Raw genomic sequence first — 23,036 nt, forward strand, 5'->3', positions numbered from 1 at the left:
AAGTGTTATTCATGAGCTGTGTTGTTTCTCTAATTATTGGCTCTGAAAATATTTTCTCCAACGGGCAACATTCGAAGGGTAACGTTTTCGATACGTTAAGGGAACGAAACCTTGCCTTAGGTGCTGCTGTTCAGACAGTAAAAGGGCACTGACTCCTGGATCCGCAATCTTGCCGACCTGATCTGTCTGAGCCTTTGGACCCAAGGGCGTACCGCAACCGAGATTTTGTCCAAACAAATTTCAAAAGATGATTTCTATAAATTTACCCACCCTTTGATTTGATCAATGATGATGCGTTACCAGATGAGTACTTAGTGTAATTTAATTGAAGCTTACTAATTTTCTTTTTCTGCAGGTAATGGTTATTGAAATCGACAAAATAATCTTCCAGATAGAGCAATGTGCTCATATTTAAAGCATAAATGAAAAACAAAATAGATGGCTTTATTCATGAGATAACAAATATATAAAACTATGTACGTAGTTTCAATTTTGGTTTATAAAGGTACGATTTTTCTTTTCACTTGTGTTTTTGTTTTTAATTTTTTTCGTCGCGGTATCTTGAAAATTTTAATCGAATTATAAAGCATACTACTACAAAAACTATGATCTATCACTATTCTACGGATTTTATGCATTTAGGTTATATGGTATATGCAAACAAGAGGTAAACAGAATGTATTCAATTGAAACATTGCAATAATAATATTATTTAATTTTTAATGAATGTACATTTGTAATGAGTATGCATTTTGCATACGTTTAGAATATATATTTCATATCTGCATATGCAATAAACGCACGAAATCCGGAGCCTGTTTATTACTAAATATGAAATACGAAACGTGCTTAACAATATTTTACTCGAAAATGCACAACGATGTGCACCAGCTCTTATTAATGCGAATGCTTTTTGTGCACAAAAATTGGATGATTCCCTTTTTTAGGTTTCGTACCAGTGTTAACCCTTTCACTGCGAAGGGGGTATACATACCCCCTCAAGAAATGGGCTCAGAGAAATGTTTATATCTGTTAAATAATTTTAAAAAAAATATCACATTATAGGGGATGATGAGACGAAACTTTTTTATATTTACAGTTTCATAGGATGCTTTGTTTCGAAAATACAAATTGGAAAGTTAGAAGTTCGTTGCAAACATTGAATTTCGAGAAAAAGGTCTTCTAAGTTTTCAATTTTTATCTCCGAAACTAAACGTCGTGTGTATAAACTGTACATATAAATAAGTTTTGTTTTCTCATTCTCTATAAGGTGATATTTTTTTTAAATACGATTGTTCGACTGTTGTTTTCTTTTGTTAAGAAAACAGCAGCAGGATCAGACCACTACGAGATCTCAGGAAAAAGGACTTTTGTAAAATTGTACATATAAAATAATTTCGTTTTGCCATTCTCCATAAGATGATATTTTTTAAAAATTCTTGCTGTATTTCAATTTTTGAAGACTCGTCGCTTGGAAAATCCTTTAAAAACGAGGCGTAGGTGTGCAAAAACTATTATAGAAAATGAACTGTTTACGCGAGGCTATAAATCAGAAGAAATTGATTTCATACGCGTACAGTCCATGGTTTATCGTAAAACTCACGACTTCCCTAGCTTTTAACGTAAAATCCTTCGCTCTCTAGGTTTTCTTCGTTGAAACTGAAAGCTCGCGCAGAAAGATCCGAGGGTACGCCCCGTGGAATGCATATAAGCGAAAAAATTTCGTTTCGGCAGCGAGGGATCATCCACTTGGAGAACATTCTTGGCTTCTGGCAAGGATATCGACGTTGATGTAACCTCTCTGTGTCGACGTTCTTCTTCATTATTCATATCGAACCCCCCGTATGTACACAGCACGCTTCTCCCTCTGTCCCGACCTTCTTTTGCTTCTGCTTTTTCCTCTGGGATGGCAAAACACGACTTCGCGGATGCCTACTCGAGCGTAAACATCGGGACGGATTTTTGTAGCGTGCACGGAGAAGTCAAAACCGCTTCAACGAGCCTGACAACGCACATTAATCGCGCTTGGAAAAAGCTCAGGAAATATAGCCACGAACACCGAAGACCGCGATGAGAGATTGTTGAGTCACTGTAAACTTCTTTTGTTAACAAAAACCTATCGGTGGGTTACTCTTTAGAACCGATATTACGTTGAATTGTATTTTTATCTTAATGTCTATTGTTATTTCTAGCTCTATTTGAGTTTTATTTATATTTATAGTGTCTCTTCGTAATTGTTCGGGACGATATTATATTGTATTGTATTTCTATTTTGATGTCTATTGCTATTTCCAACTCTACTTGAGTTTTATTTATATTTATAGTGTCTCTTCGTAATTGTTCGGGACGATATTATATTGTATTGTATTTTTATTTTGATGTCTATTGCTATTTCCAGCTCTACTTGATTTTTCTATATATTTATAGTGTGTCTTCGTTGCTGCCTCTATTTGTGGTGTTGCTTTATCTCTATTTTGATTTCATTTCTATTCATCTCCTTGATTTTATTTCAATTTGATCTCTATGTTTAGTCCAATTCCACTTCTGTTATTTCCATCTATTGTATCTCTACTTATAGTTGGAATACTTACCAATTAAAGAATATCTTTTTGTATACATGGAAGACAAACTATTCCTTCCTTGTTGATATTTTAGAGAATATGAAAATAAAGAAAGATAACTCTAACGTAGAGAATTACAAATTATTTATTATTAAATCTTTCTACACATGTTTCTGGTATTCCACGAGTTCGAAGGATCATCATGGAAGGACCTTTCCTCGTATATATTTTATTCAATGAATTGTAATTCCGGTTGGGGAACTCAATTAAAAAATTCACGTTGTAAAATAGCATGTTCATTAATATTGATATTAGACAATTAAAATTTGATTACAGGAAGCATTTTTGTTAGATTCTACGGAAGGGAATGTTACTTAGTTTTAATTTACAGTTACCGTGACGTAAGTGTACGAATAAATTCGCTGCATACAGCGTTGTAATATTTTTACGATATTAATTTATATTCATAACATGTCATGCTCGGGATACTAATGAGCGAATGATATTAACGGTGATACCGTTGTAATGAACATCATTTTTCTTCATTGTAGGTATTTATAGCTCGAAGAAATTTGTCCCGCTAGAATTACACAGAAAACATTAAAAGGAAAAAAAATATATATATGTTAAAATCATATATACCTATGTTTTTTTTTTACAAATAAATACTCTTGCTGATTTTAGAATTTATCGTGTAATTTCATTCTTCTGTGGAGTATAATAAATCGAAACGTTTATGTGGAAATAAACTATGGTTGTACAAGTAATAATAAGCTGCATTATTGTTTTCATATTTACGAGCAATATCTGTTATGTATTTTTCTTTATTATTTTTATGATACCGAAATAATTTTATTAATATAAAGATTTTTTTTTATTGTACCAACACTTCTTAATATTTAAAAAAAAAATGGAAAGCAAATGTTCCAAATTATTTTTATGATACCGAACTAATATTATTAATATAAAGATTTTTTTTATTATACCAACACTTCTTATTATTAAAAAAGAATGAGAAGCAAGTGTTCCTTTCAGAACCATCAACGTTGCCACTTAATGTTATTACATACTGAAAGTAATTGCAATTTTAACTTCATATCTTCGGAAGAACTGTTTTCTAATAGTCGAATAAGCATTTAAATTATGCTCAGGTCATTTATAGAATTGTTTTTGCAAAGGATGTTCGTTATTCCCGAAATCTTGTAAGAATAATAAATAATCATTGGGTGTTCAATATAAAATATTTTTAGTTTTATCTGTTGCATTTTGTTCCCAATTATTTGTTTTCTTTCTTCATCGTCGTCGTTCTCAATTTATCTGGAATCAGTGTAACAAGTATTCGTACAGGAACCATTTATTTTATTGTAAATTGTTTGCTGTACGAATACTTCTTACACTGACTGTATGTATTGACACTCGAAAACTAGTGTTTTGCGGCCATCAATGTGTAACGAGTCTCCATAAGTATACATTCCACCGATACCATCTCTCGAGAGATAAACGTAATCCAACAAGGTGTAATAACCAATAACGTTACTTGAGATTCTCGCGAGGGAAGCGTAACTGATAATATCGCGTTAAAGTATGCTGTAGCATGGCGATCTGGTAATATGGTAATAATTATTCTGATAATCAGCCGATTGTAACCAATGGTGTGGATATATGCATTACAATTGAGCAATTTTTAATGAAGTTAAATAAATACAATATTCCTTTAAAGCAGACGAGTAAAACTGGCGATTATATGATTTTTTAAATATTTCGTACAGTTGATTTTTTAGAATGATTTCTGGATCTAAAATTTCATTTTATTAAACCGATTAAAATTTTAGCTTCGTAAGTATTTTTATGATCATGTCTAGCACTGAAAGCAGAGATGGGCTTCGAATAAATCTGAAGTTTGCCGATATGTTTGTCTCGTTTCCTTCTTTGGAAAATGTTCAAAAGAGGAAACGAGACAAACATATCAGCAAACTTCGAATTTATTTGATGTCTAGAATTTTGCCCATCACTGACCGAAAGTGTTAAGTTATTCCAAAGCATCATCTGCGGACGGCATAAATTATTTCTGAAAAGTATTCCAAAATAGTTGTAATATTCGACTATTGGAATGTTAGATTATATAGTTTCCAATCGCATGAGAACAAAATTTTCGCTTCGTAAGTATTTTCATGAGTTTGTCTAACAGCGAACGTGTTAAAGAAAAGCGTGTAAAAAACAATTTCAGTGGATGCTGCGCCAATGCGTGTCCGTGTGTGGACGTGGAGCAGTTTTAATAGCACCCGCACGGGCACGATCCCAGGGGCCCGAGAGCGAGTTGATGGGACCCAAACGAAACACAGTTCGGCTCATGCATCTGCATATAAATCACTGGCTGGACAGCCTTAAGAAGCCGAGGGCTATTGCGGACCCGCCAATAACCGTGAAACATTGCTTTCGGTTCCTTCCGATGGCGTGGTTAAAAACACCATCCATATAACTTTTTCGCCCTTTTTGCAAACATTTGGTGAAATAAAGCCGGGCTACAGAAAAAGTGATCGCGAACCGAAGGAAGAAACACGTTCACTTGGAAATAACGCGGGCTCCATTTGGATTTTCAGAGCGACGCGTGAACGTTTTATTTATTTAACGGGGTGGCTATGTAAATTTTCAGATAACTGTGTAACTTGTTTTAAAGTTAGTACTTACTATTACGAAATTAACATGGTCGGTAGTCTTAGCGAGCAAACTATGAGCATTCTTGATTTTTAAAGTTTGGGGAGTTTTAAATTGTTTGAGAGTTATTTAAGATAACAAACAATTTTTAGAGAACATATTTTCGTAGATATATACCTTAAACTATTTTGTTAAAATTGTACATTCTTAGATGAATTCAACGTACTAATTTTTTCGTACAACTTGGAGTATAAATACATTATACCAATTATATATAATATCCATTATATATAAACCATTATATCCAATTTGAAATAAGTTTTCTCTATAATTGGTACTATTTTTAAAGGTTACTGTTCGAAATGTATAATTATTAATTTAAATATGACATGCAAACGTGTAAGTCCATTTGTAGAAGATAGTAAAAGATAGTTTTGTAATAAATGTAACATTGATCGTACGTTATAAAGGGTGTCACTGTAAATACGACTGTAAATTCTGTCGTAAGGAATTCTAAGCATAGGAGAGTTTCGTTTTCGTTTCGTGCTAAATAATTTCTAGACTGTTTTCATTACCTTCGCCTCCAAGGTCTCCAGTTGCGCCATTCTAGGTTCCAGAAGTTGCTGTTGTGAACCAGGCCCAGTATGTAAAGCAGTCTGAAATGAAAGAAAAATTCGAGTTATTATGTAACTGTATCCACATTCTCGTAAATTTTACTTTTACCCATTTGTATGCTTAGGAAAGCCAGTTCGACGGGAATTTCAAAATCGTACTATTTCATATTCTCTAATTTTTGTTCTGGAAAAAAACGAGACTTCTACTCTAAAAATGACCAGATAAGAAATGCTTATTATATAATATTATTTATATTTAAATAAAAAATATTATAGAAAGATTGACTTGAAGATAATAGAACCTCAGTACTATCAATTCAATAAATAAAAATTTATTTAAAAAATTTAATGTCAAGTTGTTTTTAAAGATATTAATTATTTGTAACTGAATTGCATTTCTTAAAGAGCATAAATACTATTTAATTGAAATGTTTGTTAGTAATTAAAAAACAATACTATAATATATAGTAATTTTCTAACAATATAAATAATTGTTAGAAAAAATAATCTTTTCACGGTCGTATAAGGACAGTGGTGATATTGTTTCATATCTTTATTACATTTACGTACTCTGTTTTAAAGTCTGCGTAGTTTTATTTTATGAAAGAATGGAACGACATCCCTTTAAAGTCAGATATGGCTAGTGCATTTTATCGTTGTCCACGAGGTTCCTACGAGTTCTTTCGTAATCTTTATGTGTCTGACCGCCTGTAGCCATACCTATCAACTTCCCGGCTCTACGGGCTGAAGTCGCATTCGAACTTAACAAGCATCGCAATCTCCTAGCGGATAGAACACGAATCTCTTTTATACTTTCTTTATCAAAAGTTATAATTCGTCTGAATGAGACGATTATTGCACATGTGTTCACTTTGCAACAAGTTGGGACTAGTCACAAATGGACTATCGCAATTTCTGTCCACAAAAATGAGACGTAAATTGTAACTACTAATTAGTAAGGTTTTATTATTAGGAAATGTTAATGATACAAGGATAGAATAGACAAACGCTTGATTCTAGTTTCAAATACATTATGAAGTCTCACTGACTCCCCAAAGAGAGCAATTTAGGGGAATTTTTAACGTAAAAACTGTGCAGAGTAAAAAACTCAAATTTGAATATAGGACTATGTACACCCTCGTTCATAAATACGTGGACACTTACTTTCTTCAATGAATAATTAATAGCACCAGAGAACGAGTTGAAGGAACCCAAACGAAACACAGCCTCGACATCAACAACGATTCTTCGTTCAAAACATATGGTGTTATTTAAAAAAGTCAGATGACCTTTTGCATTTTTACGTAAAAAGCATTTCTTCAAATTTAGAAATATGCGAACGTGTAGCTCATCAAGAACTGATAAACATTTGTCTAAAACATTTTTTAATTGCACTATCAGAAATACCTAAAAAATGGTGGTATATCTTAAGAAGTAGACCCTGTACTTATCGTATGTTAAGTGAATATTTGAAAACTTCATGCCTAAATTATAACAAATTAAAGAAAAAAAAAAACGACATATTTCGCTGGAAAGAGTGGATAACAATTTTTCACATCTCTGATTGCATATTCCTGAAAGATGAGCGTCTATTTTTCGACCGGCTCAAGGCGAATGGCGTGTAAGTGCAGGTCGGGGCAAGAAATTGCACGAAAGGTACGATTGTAGGGCTCGTGAGAATTACGATTTCTCGACGTGCTCAGAAATTCTCACGACAATACGCGCATCATCCGTGTGAGACACTTAGAATGTATGCGCAAGTGATCATGGAATGCGCGAGTACATCGACCCGGTTAAAACGTAGAGACTCTGTAACATCGCTAAGAAATCTGCTTGACCTGGCGACCTATGTCAACACGGTGATTTGCGTCGAAACAAGTTCCATAGAATTAATGGTACAATAGGAACCGAGCGGACTTTTGACACCGTTTTCAGAATTGGCTCGTTTCAACCAGGCCAGGCTGCGAACAGTGCTCACATTTTCCTGTACAATACCTTGTTGAAATTTGAATAGAATGTAGAACAATTACCTTTACAGTGAAGTGAACATATGGAGTTTTGCGATCAAATAATTCATCTGCAGTTTGATCGACACGAGGAAGACAAAATAGAAGTAAATATCAGAATTATCATCGAAGTTGCACGTCTTTAAATAATAATTTAAGAAAATTTTTAAATAATTGTTAGTAGTTTGAAATATACGGGGTAAATTTGTTTAAATAGAAGGTTTAAATTAATAAAAGTATGGTAAATGGAAATAAAATAGGAAGTAAACATTAATGGATCGTGTTAAAAGCACAAATTAAATTATAGATTATGATGTTCTCTATACCTATAAATCAATTGATTTGCTTAAATTGATAGATAACTGAACATAAAACGCTATTATAATATTATAATATTTTATATTAATATTGTAATATTAATTGAATAATGTAGAGAGGTATTTAGCGTGGATAATCATTTGGATTTCGTACATTTAAGATATATGCATGGAAAAAATTTACAAAAAAAAGTTGTAGACTTAGTAAAACATATTTCATAAACTGAAATAATAATATTAATATTTACACACGTTATGAGTCCATAAGACCCATTATTATAATCCAATATTAGACTTGAAATTAATGATATTATTTATAATATTATTCTTCATAGCAATGTATTAAACAACTTAAAAATAAATTATTTAATGCAATAATAAATTCATACCATGACTTAACCATTTGCCCACGAGGGGCAAGTCAGAAGAGACAGTCTTTGTTTATTCTTTGTTGTATTTTTTATAAGTACGTTCCTAAGCTGTAAACTGGTACACTTTGAAGTAGTAGTACGATACCTTATTTCCACGACTCTCCAATCACGGTAAAAGAAGAGTTTAGTCGTCGAAATTTTTAGCTGTCTGTAATGAAACTGAGTGCAAAGGGTTAAACTATTACATAACAGGGTGGTCATTTTTGGTAGAAAGTATCATTATTGCTACATTACCAATCGTAGTCATTATGATGCAGATACAAGGTTGACCTGTTTCTGTTATTCACCAGCAATGATTACTATCCGATACATCGTCGAAATATTCCCACAAACCCGGCTAATGAATTTCGGCTCGCGCAGAATCCGCTCAATCCATCTAAATTACAGAACTATGAAATCAATTTCACGCCACCATGAAACGTCTTCTGCTCAAGCAAGTATATCACCGATTTACGTCGGCCGTTCACTTGAAAGCAACCACTCACCGATTCACAGATAATCCAGCTACATCTCGTCGTAATTACATACGTCGTTCACGAACCATAATTGACTTGTCATTCAATCTAACGTAGACACGATACACGCTTGATGAAGTTTTAAACCTTAAGTACAATATCGTTCAAAAGTGTGGGATCACTTGTAATGTTCACGGATCGCGAGAGAAAAGAAAGTAGAAGGTAGTAATCGCGTAGTCTATTGTTTCGTTTTCTTTGGTAAGTTCATTAGGGAATTCTTCCATTGTATGACTGTCTACCATTTATGCCTGGAAGGAATTGATTGCAAATTATTTAATTCTACTTTAACCGTCAGAATGCTTCGTTTCCTTAGCGAATATTTCATTTGTCAGAAAGGTTGCTCTTAGAACTTTTTGCTGGAATATTCAAGTCGTACGATGCGATGCGTTTGGAATTAAAGTAATACCTAATATAGAGATACAGATGACTTAAAATTAGGGAGTTCAGGACAATATGACTTTTCAAAAGAGCTTTTCAAAAGAGTAATTTTAAAGACTATTACTTGAGAGACTCAATTTTCTTATTTCTTGCATTACATTTCTTCGCTTTACAAATTGCCTTCGACATGAATCAGTGTAACGGCCTTATAATATAGTAGTATACTGAAGCTTTTTGTATGAGAATTACAACATTTACTACAATAACGAAGCATTTTTGTTAATCATTCGAGGATTTCGAAAAGTAAGCAATCAAAGGACTGTAATAAGAGACAACAATAATAATAATAATACGAAGATTATATATATGACACGTTAAAGTCTAGTATAACATGTGTTCTCGCACAAATCTAATGATTTTACAATCTTTTTTAATCTGGAGTTTACAATCCTCAAATACTTAATTTTTATTTATATGTTAATTCATACTTTTTTATATTATATTTGATATTAATATTTTAACGAATTAAATGGAAATTCTGTACTATTCACACATTTCAAAAATTGCGCAATTCAAGGACTCGAATCAAATGAAAACCGTCAGAATGCTTCGTATCCTTAGAGTATATTTAATTGCATTTAGAATCAAAGTAATACCTACTATAGAGATAGAAATGACTTAAAATTATGGAAGTTCAGGACAATATAATTACTACTCGAGAGACTCAATTTTGTTTCATCACTGTAGAGCATAGTTCAGTAGTTGCCGAATTGAAACCACTCTTGAAACCACGAAATAAAGATAAGCTCATAAAATGAATTAGGAAGTATACGAATTTAGTTTCGCAGGATTCGAATATAGGACATTGGAGTAGAAAGTAATCTACCGTTTCTCCTTTCGCAGATGAAGCACGCGTGACTCCGATCAGTTTCCTCTGTACATCGTTTGGAGTAAATATTACACATATATTCCTGAATTGAAACCACTCTTGAAATCACAAAATAAAGAGAAGCTCGTAGATTTAGTTAAAGCGTATGTAAATTGGATTTTAAAAATGTAAAAGAATGCCAGGATTTATGACATCCCAGCAGAAAGTAGTCTACTGTTTCTTCGTTTAAAGTGCTGCAGATGTAGCACACTTGGCTCGGTTCAATTTCCCCATTACATTTTTTGGTGCAAATATTGCGCATATATTGCAAGCTGTACTTGAGTTATAACTCGCTTTATTGCTCGTGGGAGTCGAGTGGGTACTTCTGAGGGTCGTCCTCCAAAGATCTCGGTAGAATCAATTGCACGGAGTTTGAGGTCCTCCACGATTCTAAGTCTTGCCCTTTCAGAACATCCTTCTATCGATTAGAAACTTCTTCATTTCTTCTGGATCGTCAGTCAAGTTCCCAGTTTCTTGAGAGATCGCACACGCCGACTGTGACCAAGAAGTCTAATTGTAAGTTGGATTGTCCAGTTATATTTGTGTTCTCTTTCAAGAGGAGTCGTAGAAAAGGTCAATCAACCTACTCGTGCAACCTTACCTGGCTACGTACAGGGTGTCCCGTAACTGGCGGTACAAGCGAGTAGGGAGTGATTCTACGTGAAAAAGTAAGTCCAAAATATATAATAAACATTTTTTATGCGAAGCTTTGTTTTCGAGAAAATCGACTTTGAAATTTCGCCTTGACTTTTATTTATGGAGTCATATTAAATCAATTGTGTATCCTGAAGAAATCACAAGCTGCGAGCAATTCAAAGAAGAGATTATTGTAGTCTTTCATACATGAAACAATCGGATACGTTAGAAAGCGTTTATAGAAATGTAATTAGAAGAGAAAAAGTATGGGCAACATTTTCAGCAATTCCTGCAATTCTGTAAAACTTTATGATTACTTCAACATTCTATTTCATTAAGTGTTCTTAATTTCTCGTTATGATAAAAACAAACTTAAACCGTGATAATAACCACCGGGACAACGATGTACAGTGAGATTCGTTACATCGAGACATGATCAAGTACATCCGTACCCGGCGAAAATTCAAAGTCGATTTTCTCGAAAACAAAGCCTTACACGAAAAATTTGTATTCTATATTTTCGACTTACTTTTTCATGTAGAATCACCCCATTTTCGCTTGTACCACCAGTTATCGAACATACTGTATATTAACTTGAAATATATCAAAGGACCCACCACTCTGACCAAAAACTCTCTATATTGAGTTATCCAGTTATCTTTTTTTTTTCTTCTCTAATCGTTAAATCTTCTCAATCACTCTCTTTATATAACTCTTTGAATTTACATCCCACTTTCTGAATTTTAACGAACCTTCTCCGACCGTACGTATCAGTTTTAAATACATGAATGCTGAAACATCGATCGCTACTCCCCCAATTAAAATATGAGCTCCAATCTCGTCGAATAGTCGTTTCGAAACTTTCGAACGATGGAGTGTGACTAATGGGATATAAAGCAGTATCGGCTTCCATAATCCCACAGATCTCTCGTGGCATTGTTAAACAAAGGGTCTCAGCTTATTACCAACGAAGGTGGACGCTTTGTCATTGATCCTCCATGAAACCTCCCGCTGGCATATCGTGCTGGTTCAACGCATTTAATTGAAGCGATTAAAAGCATCCGCGATTCACCGCGGGCCCGTTCGTTAATCATTGGAGGTCGTGGGTGTGCTCGCGGAATATGAACACTGTAAGTTGGGAAACGTGTAATCATTGTCGAGGATGGAAGCTTCCATCAACTCTGGCGACCCGGAAGACGGAAGACGATCCCGACGAGATACTGGATACGTCAATTTCTAACGTGAGATTAGTCAGCAGGGTTCGCGCGAAACGACTTGCTTCTAGAGATTCTTATCTTAGAATAAGATTCTCTCCTTTGCTCGATCGCCTGTTACGAAACCAGAACCACGAAATAAAAGTGTGGGAGTAGTTTTACAGAGCTGGAACTCTTGTCGGAACCTTTAACGTTCGCGGCCCCGTATTTTTAGATTAGAACCGAGTCCGAGGGAATTAACTCATTGCTGGACTATTTAGTTTGACGAAATCCGGGTTAGATCGAAGTTCGTCGAAGGAATTAAAGTGGTAAGCGACACTAGCTCAAGCGATGGGAAAGATGCTTGCGGAGTTGGGAGGAGAAGCATTTTGCTGTAATCTGTAAAGTAGCGGTATATTTATTTGCCACATTCTATGTACTGTTTTTGTGGAAATCAAATGTACATGATTCAAACACTTTAAAATTGTAATTTAATTTTTATTCTGTATGTACTAGGTAGACTGGAAAGTAATATCCTTTATATTACATTAAATTCAAACAAATATTTAATTAATTTATATTTCTAATCAATTATGTAATCACCCTCGTTATCAACGCCCTGTTCCCATGCAGTGTGCAAATATTCAATGCGATATCGATGAAAAGTTAATGAACTGATGAGTTATAAATAAATATTTAAAATTGCCAAAACGACGTTACTTCCCAGCCCACCTAATGTATAGGGATACTTTTAATTAATAACTCTTTTGATGAGTTATTTGTCAGGATTTTTGATAAACTTGAACAATACAATCATAACACACAAGACAAATCCAACAATATATTAAACATTTTTTTCTTAAAACTTAATTCAGATAAATCTCAAGTAATCTAATTTCACAGAAAAATAGAACATGTATTCATACGTCTTTATCATGGAGCGTAACGTAAAGTATTGTTGCATTTGACTTATAAAGTTTCCTTCATGTGTTATGATTGTATTGTTCAAATTTATCAGAAAGCCTGACAAATAGCTCATCGAAAGAGTTATTAATTAAAAGTACCTCTTACAATTTATTTGCTATATACTGTTTTCGTGGAAGTCAAATGTACATGAGTCAAACATTTAAAAATTGTAATTTCATTTTTTTTCTGCATATATATAGGACTTGTTTTTTCAACTAATCTACAAATTTTGTAAATTTTGTGGAACTTACCAAAGACACTGATCGTTGTTGAAGCTTGAGTCCCAAATCTTCTTTTTCGTCACCACAGTCAGTTGTATAGAATAGCACACTTTTCTTCGATCCCCTGAAATGAACTCTCATTGATATACGTCGCATAATATGAATTAGACTGTTTTTTTTTTTATCACATATTTAACGTCGCATCAACCTTTGGTTATTAGCGACAGTTTCCATATATGGACCAACATTTAACATTGGAGAATTAGATTGTTGTATATTTATTATATAGTACGATCGTATGCATTTTGCTTACTCATTGCAGTCTATTTGACGCAACTATAATAATCTATTCAATATCAATAATCGTGTTATATCCTCGTAATACTTCCTCGTAATACTAATCGACAAATTTCTTGTCATACTTGAAATGTACTTTACTTTTACCAACATCTCAATAACAAATAACTAAAATATCTTTCTGTTTGCTCATTCAAACTCCAATTGGAACATTGAGTACTCCAGAAAAATATAGTTGAGCAATCCTGCTATAATCAAAGCTCACGCAACAAGCAAGGTAATCAATCCAATGAGAAGAAGCTTCGCTTACACGATATATTCTATAGTAATCATTTACATCTGTTACTTCCTTGCTTCAACTTCACGTATTGCTAAATCTCCATACGATCTTTCAATCATCAATGCAACGCAATAATTTCACGCAACAACTGGAGTTATACTGTACTAAGCCTGTACTGTTTTCACAATTTTTTATTTCAATTACACTTGTTCAACTCTAAATAACGCGAGGCACATAAATAAATTTCTTTTCATCCGGAGAAAAGAATTCCGCGTCGTGGAGATTAATGAGGACCGAGATCTGCATTAACACGATCACACGATAATTTACAACCGGTACAGCAAAGTAAGATTGGCTAAGAAGTAGCCTGACGGAACAATCAGTGCGTGAAAATTCAGTGCAATTACACTCGTGTAAAATCATTCCGGAAATGTTTTACCACATGAAATGCGATAAGAAAAGAGGTTTTTGGAGGGATCATTAAAGCAGAAAGTGTAAATCGAAAACTAATAATAAGTATTGCAACAATGTTCACGACAGGGATGGGTAAAAGTTTTTTTTTTATATGGTTTTATTTTTCGTCGCTTCTACCCTTCCATCTTTCTGCTTCCCCACCCTGTATAATGTTTCTGATACCCAATAAAAATATTGATGATCGTAGAATAAATTTGGTCATTATTGCTAATCTATTCATTACTAGTTCTATTCGAATAATTATTCTTATAGATGATCGAATTATTCCAGCTCATGTAGCAAAAATAAAATAAAGTATGCCAATAATTTTATGATTTGCATTAATAGGATAAAATCATTTTGTTAGCAAAATAAATTATTTAATATTCAAAATGTATGATACCGAAAATATTAGGTACTGGAGAAAGTTCGTGCGGTTTATTCGTTAATTGTAACTATATATCGATTTTCCTGTGGTAATTGGCAACTATAAGACATGAGTTTGGTTTCATTTTAAAGCTTGATCTTTGTAATTGGTATGCATGCTCTGTGGAGTTCAATTGTTTCGTTGTTGTGTAGCTATAAGAACAGTAAACATGGACAGCGAAAGAGTAAAAATTCGTGCTTTTATTCTTTACGAATTTAAACTTGGGAGTACAGTAGCAAATGCTGCAAGACGCATTTGTAGCGTTTGTGGGGAAGGTGCTGTTAATGAAAGAACCGCACAGAAATGGTTTAAAAGGTTCAAAAAAGGAAATGAATCGGTAGATGACGAACCGCGTTCAGGGCGTCCATGTGTCATCGAAGACGAAAAATTCATCGAGTACGTAAGTTCAAATCCAAGAAAAAGATGTCCCGAGCTTGCTCAAGTATTCGAATGTGAAGAATCTACCGCAAGAAAGCGAATTCATTCACTTAATTTTCACAAAAGATTGGACAAATGGATACCGCACCGTTTAACGGAAGAGAACAAATACTCCCGGCTGAGCATTTGCAATATCCATTTATCGATCGAATTTTAACTTGTGACGAAAAGTAGGTGGAGTATGATAATGTACGACGATCACGCCACTGGGTTCAGAAGGGGTCATGCCCAACAGGAACCATACCAAAATCGAGTCCCCATTCGAAGAAGGTGCTGATCACTGTTTGGTGGACTACACGAGGTATCGTTCACGTTGATTTTCTTCCACGTGTCAGACTATTACTGCAGATACTTATTGCAAAGAAATTGATGGAGTCATTGATGAAATTGATGATAAATGGTGATTATTTCGTTGAATAAACCTATGATTTAAAACAGATTTGAGTATTTGTATTTTTCTCTGAAAATCCGCACGAACTTTTTCCGGCACCTAATAATATTGGCTCGTAGGACCATGAACCGAGAATATCAAAGTAAGTGCCAAATTGTCTGCAGGAAAAAAAAATTCAGCTATAGAGGGTTAAGACTCTGAAACCTCTAAGTTCGTATAATTTTGATACACAGTATAGTATCCTCAACGAAGACACAGTTGCAAGAGCTTCCTAAGCTCTGGTACTTATATATGCCAGACGTCACTGAATCACGAGTGATTCGCATTATCCTTCGTGCAACCGTCTGTTAAAACATTCATCAAAGCACCCACCAGACGGAACGGTGACGGATAGCGCGAATACATCTAAGGAAAACCCATTAAAGGGCGGACGGTTGTCTGACGTATAGCGCGAATCAGTGTTTAAAACAAAACCTGGTACATAATACGGTAGTATGGTCTGCGTTTATAATAATCACACCTAAGTGCTTTCCCATTCCGGTTGAATGACTGATGTACAGCGAGCACGGGCGAATCAGCGTAGCAACGAATCTCGTTCATAGCGAAGACAGCAACATTGCAACCTATGTTAATTTCCTCGCTGCGCTGACATCTGAAACAGAAAATAACGGTCGCTGGTCAGATCAAGGTTATCCTTGGGCAGACTATACTTTTAGATAGTTCTTGGAATGAGTTTAATCGTAATTCATACGGTTAAATAACGGCGCGTTTTAAACGGTAAACGAGCAATTGGTAATGTTACGGTACTATGTGGTATTGTTCACCGTGCTCGCAAGCAATTAATGTCGTTAGGTAGAATCAGTCGTACAGTTCACCGCGAAGGCTTGTCACGAGCGCGATCATTTCCCCTTTCTTTACATTTTTTGATTCTACTTTAAACCTAATACATTGCTAAGTGCAGGGAGAGATCTCTCAATTTGCGCCATGCCGCATTGCATGGTTACAAACATAGGCAATGAATGTTGACCGTTTGAAAACAAAATCAGAGACAATACTGACTGATGCTAAATAAGAGTTAATTTTCAAAAGATGTACACCCTCGGTCAGAAATATGTGGACACTTCGTTAGTAGAAATAAATATATAATAAAAGTTGCGAATCTATTAATATCAATTATATCATTTATGTTTTGATATGCTTACGTTACATTAGCGAATATATTTTATTAATAGTTTCTTTTTCCAAAGACCAAACTTGGATACTATTAATTTCTTCAATGTATCCGAAGTAATATTATCTCATTTATTTTGTAATATTTCGACATAAATGTTTTTGGTATATTGAACATTCTTTTGGAACTCTTTTATCTAAACGATTTTATAGTTCCACTATAAAATTAACTATGGCACTAAAAACATTTAATATTGTTAAGTGTTGTTAAATACACATCCGATATAGAATTTAGCAACAAAAGTTGTATAGTAACTTCATTTGTAAATGGTTGAAAAATGTGTTATTAATACTCACATTGCACGCGTTATAGAAGCTTAAGTTAAGACATTGTGTGTAAAAATGAATGTATATAATAAAATAATTAGTAAAAGTTTTACTATTGACTTAATGATTGAACGGGTATGATTTTATATATTAACGGCACAATACTATGTAATGTAAAATCTATTATAATTTCTTAATCGCGATTATTAAATTAGTGTGAAGACGAAACATTTTTAAATCTTTGAAATGAAAAAAAAAAAGTGTGGTTCCGGCCGGGATCGAACTGGCGACCTTCTGCGTGTAAAGCAGACGTGATAACCGCTACACCACGGAACCTCTGTCCTTCTTTTTTTAATATTTACTAGATCTTCGTATTTAATACATATTAAAGTTTATATAATATATTTCATAATATTTTGCGGTAAATTGATAATCTTATCTTTATTTACCTGACCTGATTTAAAAAGATACTTTTTGAAGACAACATTTCTCTGAGTTTGTCATTAAACCTCTGCTATCAAAACTGTTTATTTTGTTGGTTTTATAATAGATATTTTTTAATTTGTTTTATGTAACATTGTCTAAAATTAAATGGACTATTTTTATTATTAGAAATACTATTAAATGATTATTACTAGTAAAATTGTTTTCATATTTAATTATCTAAAAATTCTATGTATTTTTAAATCTAGATTTAATATACACAGATGTACATTGATTTGTCGATATTGTTATTACATAACTAAGAGTGCTGTTCATAACAGACTTTAAATCTGGTATAACATCGACTCCGTACTGAAAGCAATTATCACGGAACTGTATGTCGCTATGAATGATTGTTATGCAGAACTAAAATTGCTTTGCCATAGTGATTCTAATTCCAGCAGCAGTATCAAGCTCTGACATTAATTTTACTTATGGCTTCGGTATTGCTTCCAGGGAGATGAAAATAGTGAATTGAAATTGTTACAGAAGTAGAAACTTTTAGAAACTGTCGTAATAAAGTTCTGCTTGAAACTATTGCACATGAAGAATTGAAATACTAAGCAATAGTTATTATTAGACTGCGGAACTTTATGCAAAATAAAATCTTCGCGAACGAGCTTACAAAAATTGAACCTAAATAGAAATTTATTTTATTCTGCAAATATTATAACACGAACATTACTTTCAATCATTTTATATTCTTGCATATTGTTTGCATTTTGTAGGTTTCTTGTACATTTAAATTTCCTATAAATGCATAAAGATCCGCAGTCTAGTTATTATAGTTAAGACTCGCAGATCTTTAAATTGAGAGACTCTGAAGTTTGCTACAGTCTACAAAGTAAAATCACCCTTCTAAAACTTTGGAATTTTCACTTAGAATAAAATATCAATCTAGTGAGAAACTTTTCTACATTTCAATATCTATTGATTGGAACAATTAAAACTTAATATCTCCAACATAATTAAACATTTCTGATATATACAGCATCATTCAGTGTTCGATTAAACATTAATAACAATTACAGTTCAGAATAAGTATTCATTAGAGACATTAATTGTGAAAAATTTGTTAATATTTTAACATCAGTTGATTAGACCAACTAAATATTAATTTCTGACAATAGTTAAATTAATTATTAACAAGACTTATAATTTAAACAACGATGTGAAATATGATTTTGCTGTGATATTAATGTTTCACGAATTATTTTCACGAAAATTATTCAACGAGTCTTCGAATCGAGTGTCACGCGGTTGTTGTTCGTCCTTCCCCTTCTCTACCTCGAGACGCACAAGCGAGCCGCGACCCTCGACCGACAGGTATACGAAGGGTGCGGTCTCATTCTTCGACGATCCTCCGGTCGGTATGGATCTCGCGATCGCGTGTTCGCGTCTCGCGTCTCTTCTATTTTTGCTTGTTTAGTTTCCTTTAGTTATCGTAGCTTGGTATTGGTTGTGGGTAGCTTAGTCTAGTTTGGTTAGTTTTAAGGCATGTATCTAAGTTAGTTTTAAGGCATGCGTGTACGAGAGTCTCTCCTCTACCAAAGAATTATTAATCAACTTGTTTTGTTTGTTCGTAGGTCCATATTGGACTCGCAACTTCGTTCTCCACTTCGGTCACTATTACTTCATGTGATAAGTGAAGTGACCAACTGTGTAACTGGACAGAAAGGTCGGTTGCCGTCCTCCTGGTGGATCTGTATTCGAGGGGAAGACAATCGGCTCCTCCGGATCGGTTCTCTGCTCCCTGTATCCCTTCTGGTGTAGTCCAGGCTCCCGGCGCAGTGCAGTAAGTCCAAAGCGCAGTGAGACGGATGCAAGTCGGGTCCTATCGTGGCTCCCAAATGGGTGCAGGGTGTGGAGGACTGGTTCGGAGGCGTCGGTCGTCTTCCTCTCGAGTCCAGATCCAACCAGAGGAAACGGGACTGACTCAGTAAGTCCAGTTTCATGATCGCGTCGCGTCGCAATCTCAATTTAGCTTCACCCTCTTAGTTCAAATAATTATTTGGCAGAGTCAGACATAGACTTTGGAAATCGAAGGGAATTTTGTTTTCCTTTGATTTTCATCGTTTCGTACTTAGTATTAAGCTCGTCGACTCTACGTAGAGTATGCATCTATGTATGTATACTCTACGTAGAGGGAGATCGAAGGAACTTTGATTCCTTCTATCTCCGGGTCTCCAGTCGCAGCAACCTCCACGTGGTGAGACCTGGTAATCGGTATTACTTACGACAAAGAATCATTTATTGATCCTTGACAATTCAGTATGATCATTTATTGATCCTTCGTCGCGAGTAATAACGAGCTAATGGCTGCACACTTGTAAAGTGTAATGTGTGAAGTGTAAAGTGAAAAATATAAAGTGTAATGTGTAAAGTGAAACTAGATTTCGATTAGCAGGGACAACATCAAGCAGCCGTGGCTGGTATATTTTGGATGATGTGCAAGAATTGGTCATTTTTCACCGTGAAAAAAGGAAATTCTTATCGACAAATTGGTAAAATTTGTAATCTAAGTAAGAGACGGTGGAGGATATTGTGCGAAGATATAATTTCGACAATCAGGTCAAACCAATTGCTCAACAAGTACAGCTAAAGAAACTTGACGACCAAGATAACGTAATATTGTAAGAAAAATAAAGAAGAATCTCGGATTATCCGGCACTGTGTTAATTTCTCAATTATTAGAAGAATCAGGAAAAAGAGTTCATCCAGACGCAATACGTCGAGTCTTAAAAGAATATGGTAAAAGATAATGGCGGAGTAACTCGTAAGAAATCATACATAAATGAAGTAAATCGCAGAAATATATTTGATCAATGCAGACAATATAACGATGTAATGTATATTAAATGTATTAAAAATTCTATCATTACACTTGTTGCATTCAACCTCATCTTGGATCTTTTTTACCATTACTACAAAAACGAAGAATCTGAATGAAAGAAGGATGTTACGATGGGTGAAATGTCATCTGGCTTGGAATCTTTTCTCGTTCAAACTTCTTAATATCCGACGCGCTCTCATTAATCTTCGGAAGTAGGTACTTCATATTCTCAATCTCCTAACTTTCTTATTTCTCGTATTTCATTTCCTCGCTTTACAAATTGCCCTTGACACAAATCAGTGTAACGACCTTAGGATATAGTACCCTGAAGTTTTTTTTATATGAGAATTACAACATTTACTACAATAACGAAGCATTTTTATTAAGCATTCGAAGATTTCAAAGAGTAAGCAATCAAAGGACTGTAACGAGAAACAATAATAATAATAATATGAAGGTTATATATATGACATGTTACAGTCTAATATAACATCTGTTCTCGTATAAATGATTAAGGATTTTACAAAATTTTTTAACCTGGAGTTTACAATCCTCAAATACTTAAAGGGGAAATTAGGTTTAGGACTACAATTTTTTAGTGATTTGCATGAATTCTTTTATAAAGAAAGGAATGTATATCATTTCATGAAACTTTGAGAACATTTCATACATATATTCAAGTAAATATTGTCATTTCTTTTAAGTATTTCCTCGGAAAATATGGAAAATATCAATTGCCCATCGGAGGTCACCATCAAACGTAGCTGCTTTGCATACATTCTGGAGGCCACAGTTATCATCTGAAATCAATAGGGATTTCAATTTACTTTAAATACATGTCTTTCTTCTATAAGAATCTACATTTGGAGTAATATCATTGTATAAAGTATCTTTTTATTGCAAAAAACGTTATACAAAAATGACAAAAAGTTATGCTCTTTCGTTTAAACACTTCTAAAAATGCAATACTCAATTCTTTAGGGGGAATTTAGGTTCTTCTAGAACAAAGACATGTCTTTAAAGTAAATTTAAATCCCTATTGATTTCAGATGAAAACTGTGGTCTCCAGGATGTACGCAAAACAGCTACAGTTTGATGGTGACCTCCAATGGGCGGCAGCTGATATCTTCCATATTTTCACAGGAAACACTTCCAAAAAATTACAATATTTACTTGAATATATGTACGAAATATTCTCAAAGTTTCATTAAATTATATACATTCCTTTCGTGTTAAGAAAATTCACGCAGATCACTAAAAAAAACGTAGTCCAGAACCTATTTCCCCTCATAATTTTTATTTGTATGTTAATCCATACTCATTTATATTACAAGAAGTCGAATCAAATAGAAACATATCATAAAGCTTGCAAACGCGTGTCTTTATTACAAATTTTATATTATTTCATTTCAATCTCAACTTCAAACTAGTGCATTCTACTAAACAAAAATAAAACCTACAAATATACAATCGCTATACCATGATTTTTACCAACAAATCGCAGCCACGAGAAGCGACTCCACGAATATACGAATCCATGCAAACAACCCCAAGCCAAGATAGCCCAAGAAACCCTGCGCTAAAGTACACACCAGCAACGCTCCTCTAGCTAGATAAACCCTCGAGAAGGAAATAAATGGAAACTTTTCGCGATCTTTAATTTCGTTTGCCGTTCGAAAATAAACGTATCGTAGGTCGTTCGTACCGCGCTTACAATCAAATACGAGTCCTCCACTCGGAGATGATAGCGAGCTGTGGTTTGCAGAGGTGTTCGAGTGGCGCCAGGACGTTCTTCGGCTTCGAACTAACGCTGCTCAGTCGACTGCGTCGCGTTAAGAGCAATCTTATACGTTAATGTATTAAGTAACCCTACACGTTGACTAGTTGATCTGCATAAGTTATGCGCGAGAAAGTTCATTCCTTCGGCCATTGCGATATCTCTCGTACATCTATATCTGCCCGTATGCAGAGGTGTGTACGCGTCTACGTAAATTACCGAGCTCGTAGACACGGGATAATCCGACGCACGACTCGGCATGCGTAAGTGTCTAGCGGGTGCGGAATAATGCACGTGCGCGAGGTATTGGAAAGTACGAGAGATCGATTATACACCCCGACCGGGGATTACATTTCTAGGCGGTTGCTTTCTTAGTCGTTGATGTCATTCATGTTTAGTAGCCTCTTCGTGCAAGCGGTATCGTTCACCGATGCAAACCAGTTTCCAGCCAATTTATATTGTTATTGCCGCGCCGCGGGTGTCCGTGTGAACGGGACACGCGAAAAAACGTACTTATTGCTTTATGCCTTTTGTGCGCGTCATATATGCATTTATGCGCGAATGATACGCAGACGCACGCGAAAAATGTACGGACGGCTGGCAAAGTTATGTATTGCAACGTACATAAAATAATATAAAAATAACGATAATACACTGTATATTATTATTATTTTGTATATACTATATTATTGTACGTATTCTAATATAATATGTAGAATGCACATGATTTGTGATCATT

The 23,036-nt window shown here is 34.4% G+C and overlaps 1 protein-coding gene and 1 non-coding gene across 5 annotated transcripts in view; both read right to left on the reverse strand.

The window, feature by feature from the left end:
- The window catches only part of LOC128880826 (uncharacterized), a 77,862-nt gene that overhangs the window by 33,689 nt on the left and 21,137 nt on the right, over window positions 1-23,036 (reverse strand). For 2 of the 4 annotated variants that reach the window (XM_054131307.1, XM_054131309.1), the window contains exons 2-4: window positions 16,228-16,359; window positions 13,452-13,545; window positions 5,792-5,872 (exon numbers count right to left, since the gene is read on the reverse strand). In XM_054131307.1, coding sequence (XP_053987282.1) covers window positions 5,792-5,872; window positions 13,452-13,545; window positions 16,228-16,307 — 255 coding nt within the window. In that variant the 5' untranslated portion in view covers window positions 16,308-16,359. Of the gene's footprint in view, window positions 1-5,791; window positions 5,873-13,451; window positions 13,546-16,227; window positions 16,360-22,225; window positions 22,448-23,036 lie in introns of those variants that run through there. The other 2 variants (XM_054131310.1, XM_054131308.1) reach the window with 2 other exon arrangements.
- Window positions 17,468-17,540, reverse strand: Trnav-uac (transfer RNA valine (anticodon UAC)). The gene has a single exon. It is a non-coding gene; the product is annotated as a tRNA-Val (tRNA).

The sequence above is a fragment of the Hylaeus volcanicus genome, chromosome 8 (genome assembly GCF_026283585.1).
Source record: "Hylaeus volcanicus isolate JK05 chromosome 8, UHH_iyHylVolc1.0_haploid, whole genome shotgun sequence".
NCBI lineage: Eukaryota > Metazoa > Arthropoda > Insecta > Hymenoptera > Colletidae > Hylaeus > Hylaeus volcanicus.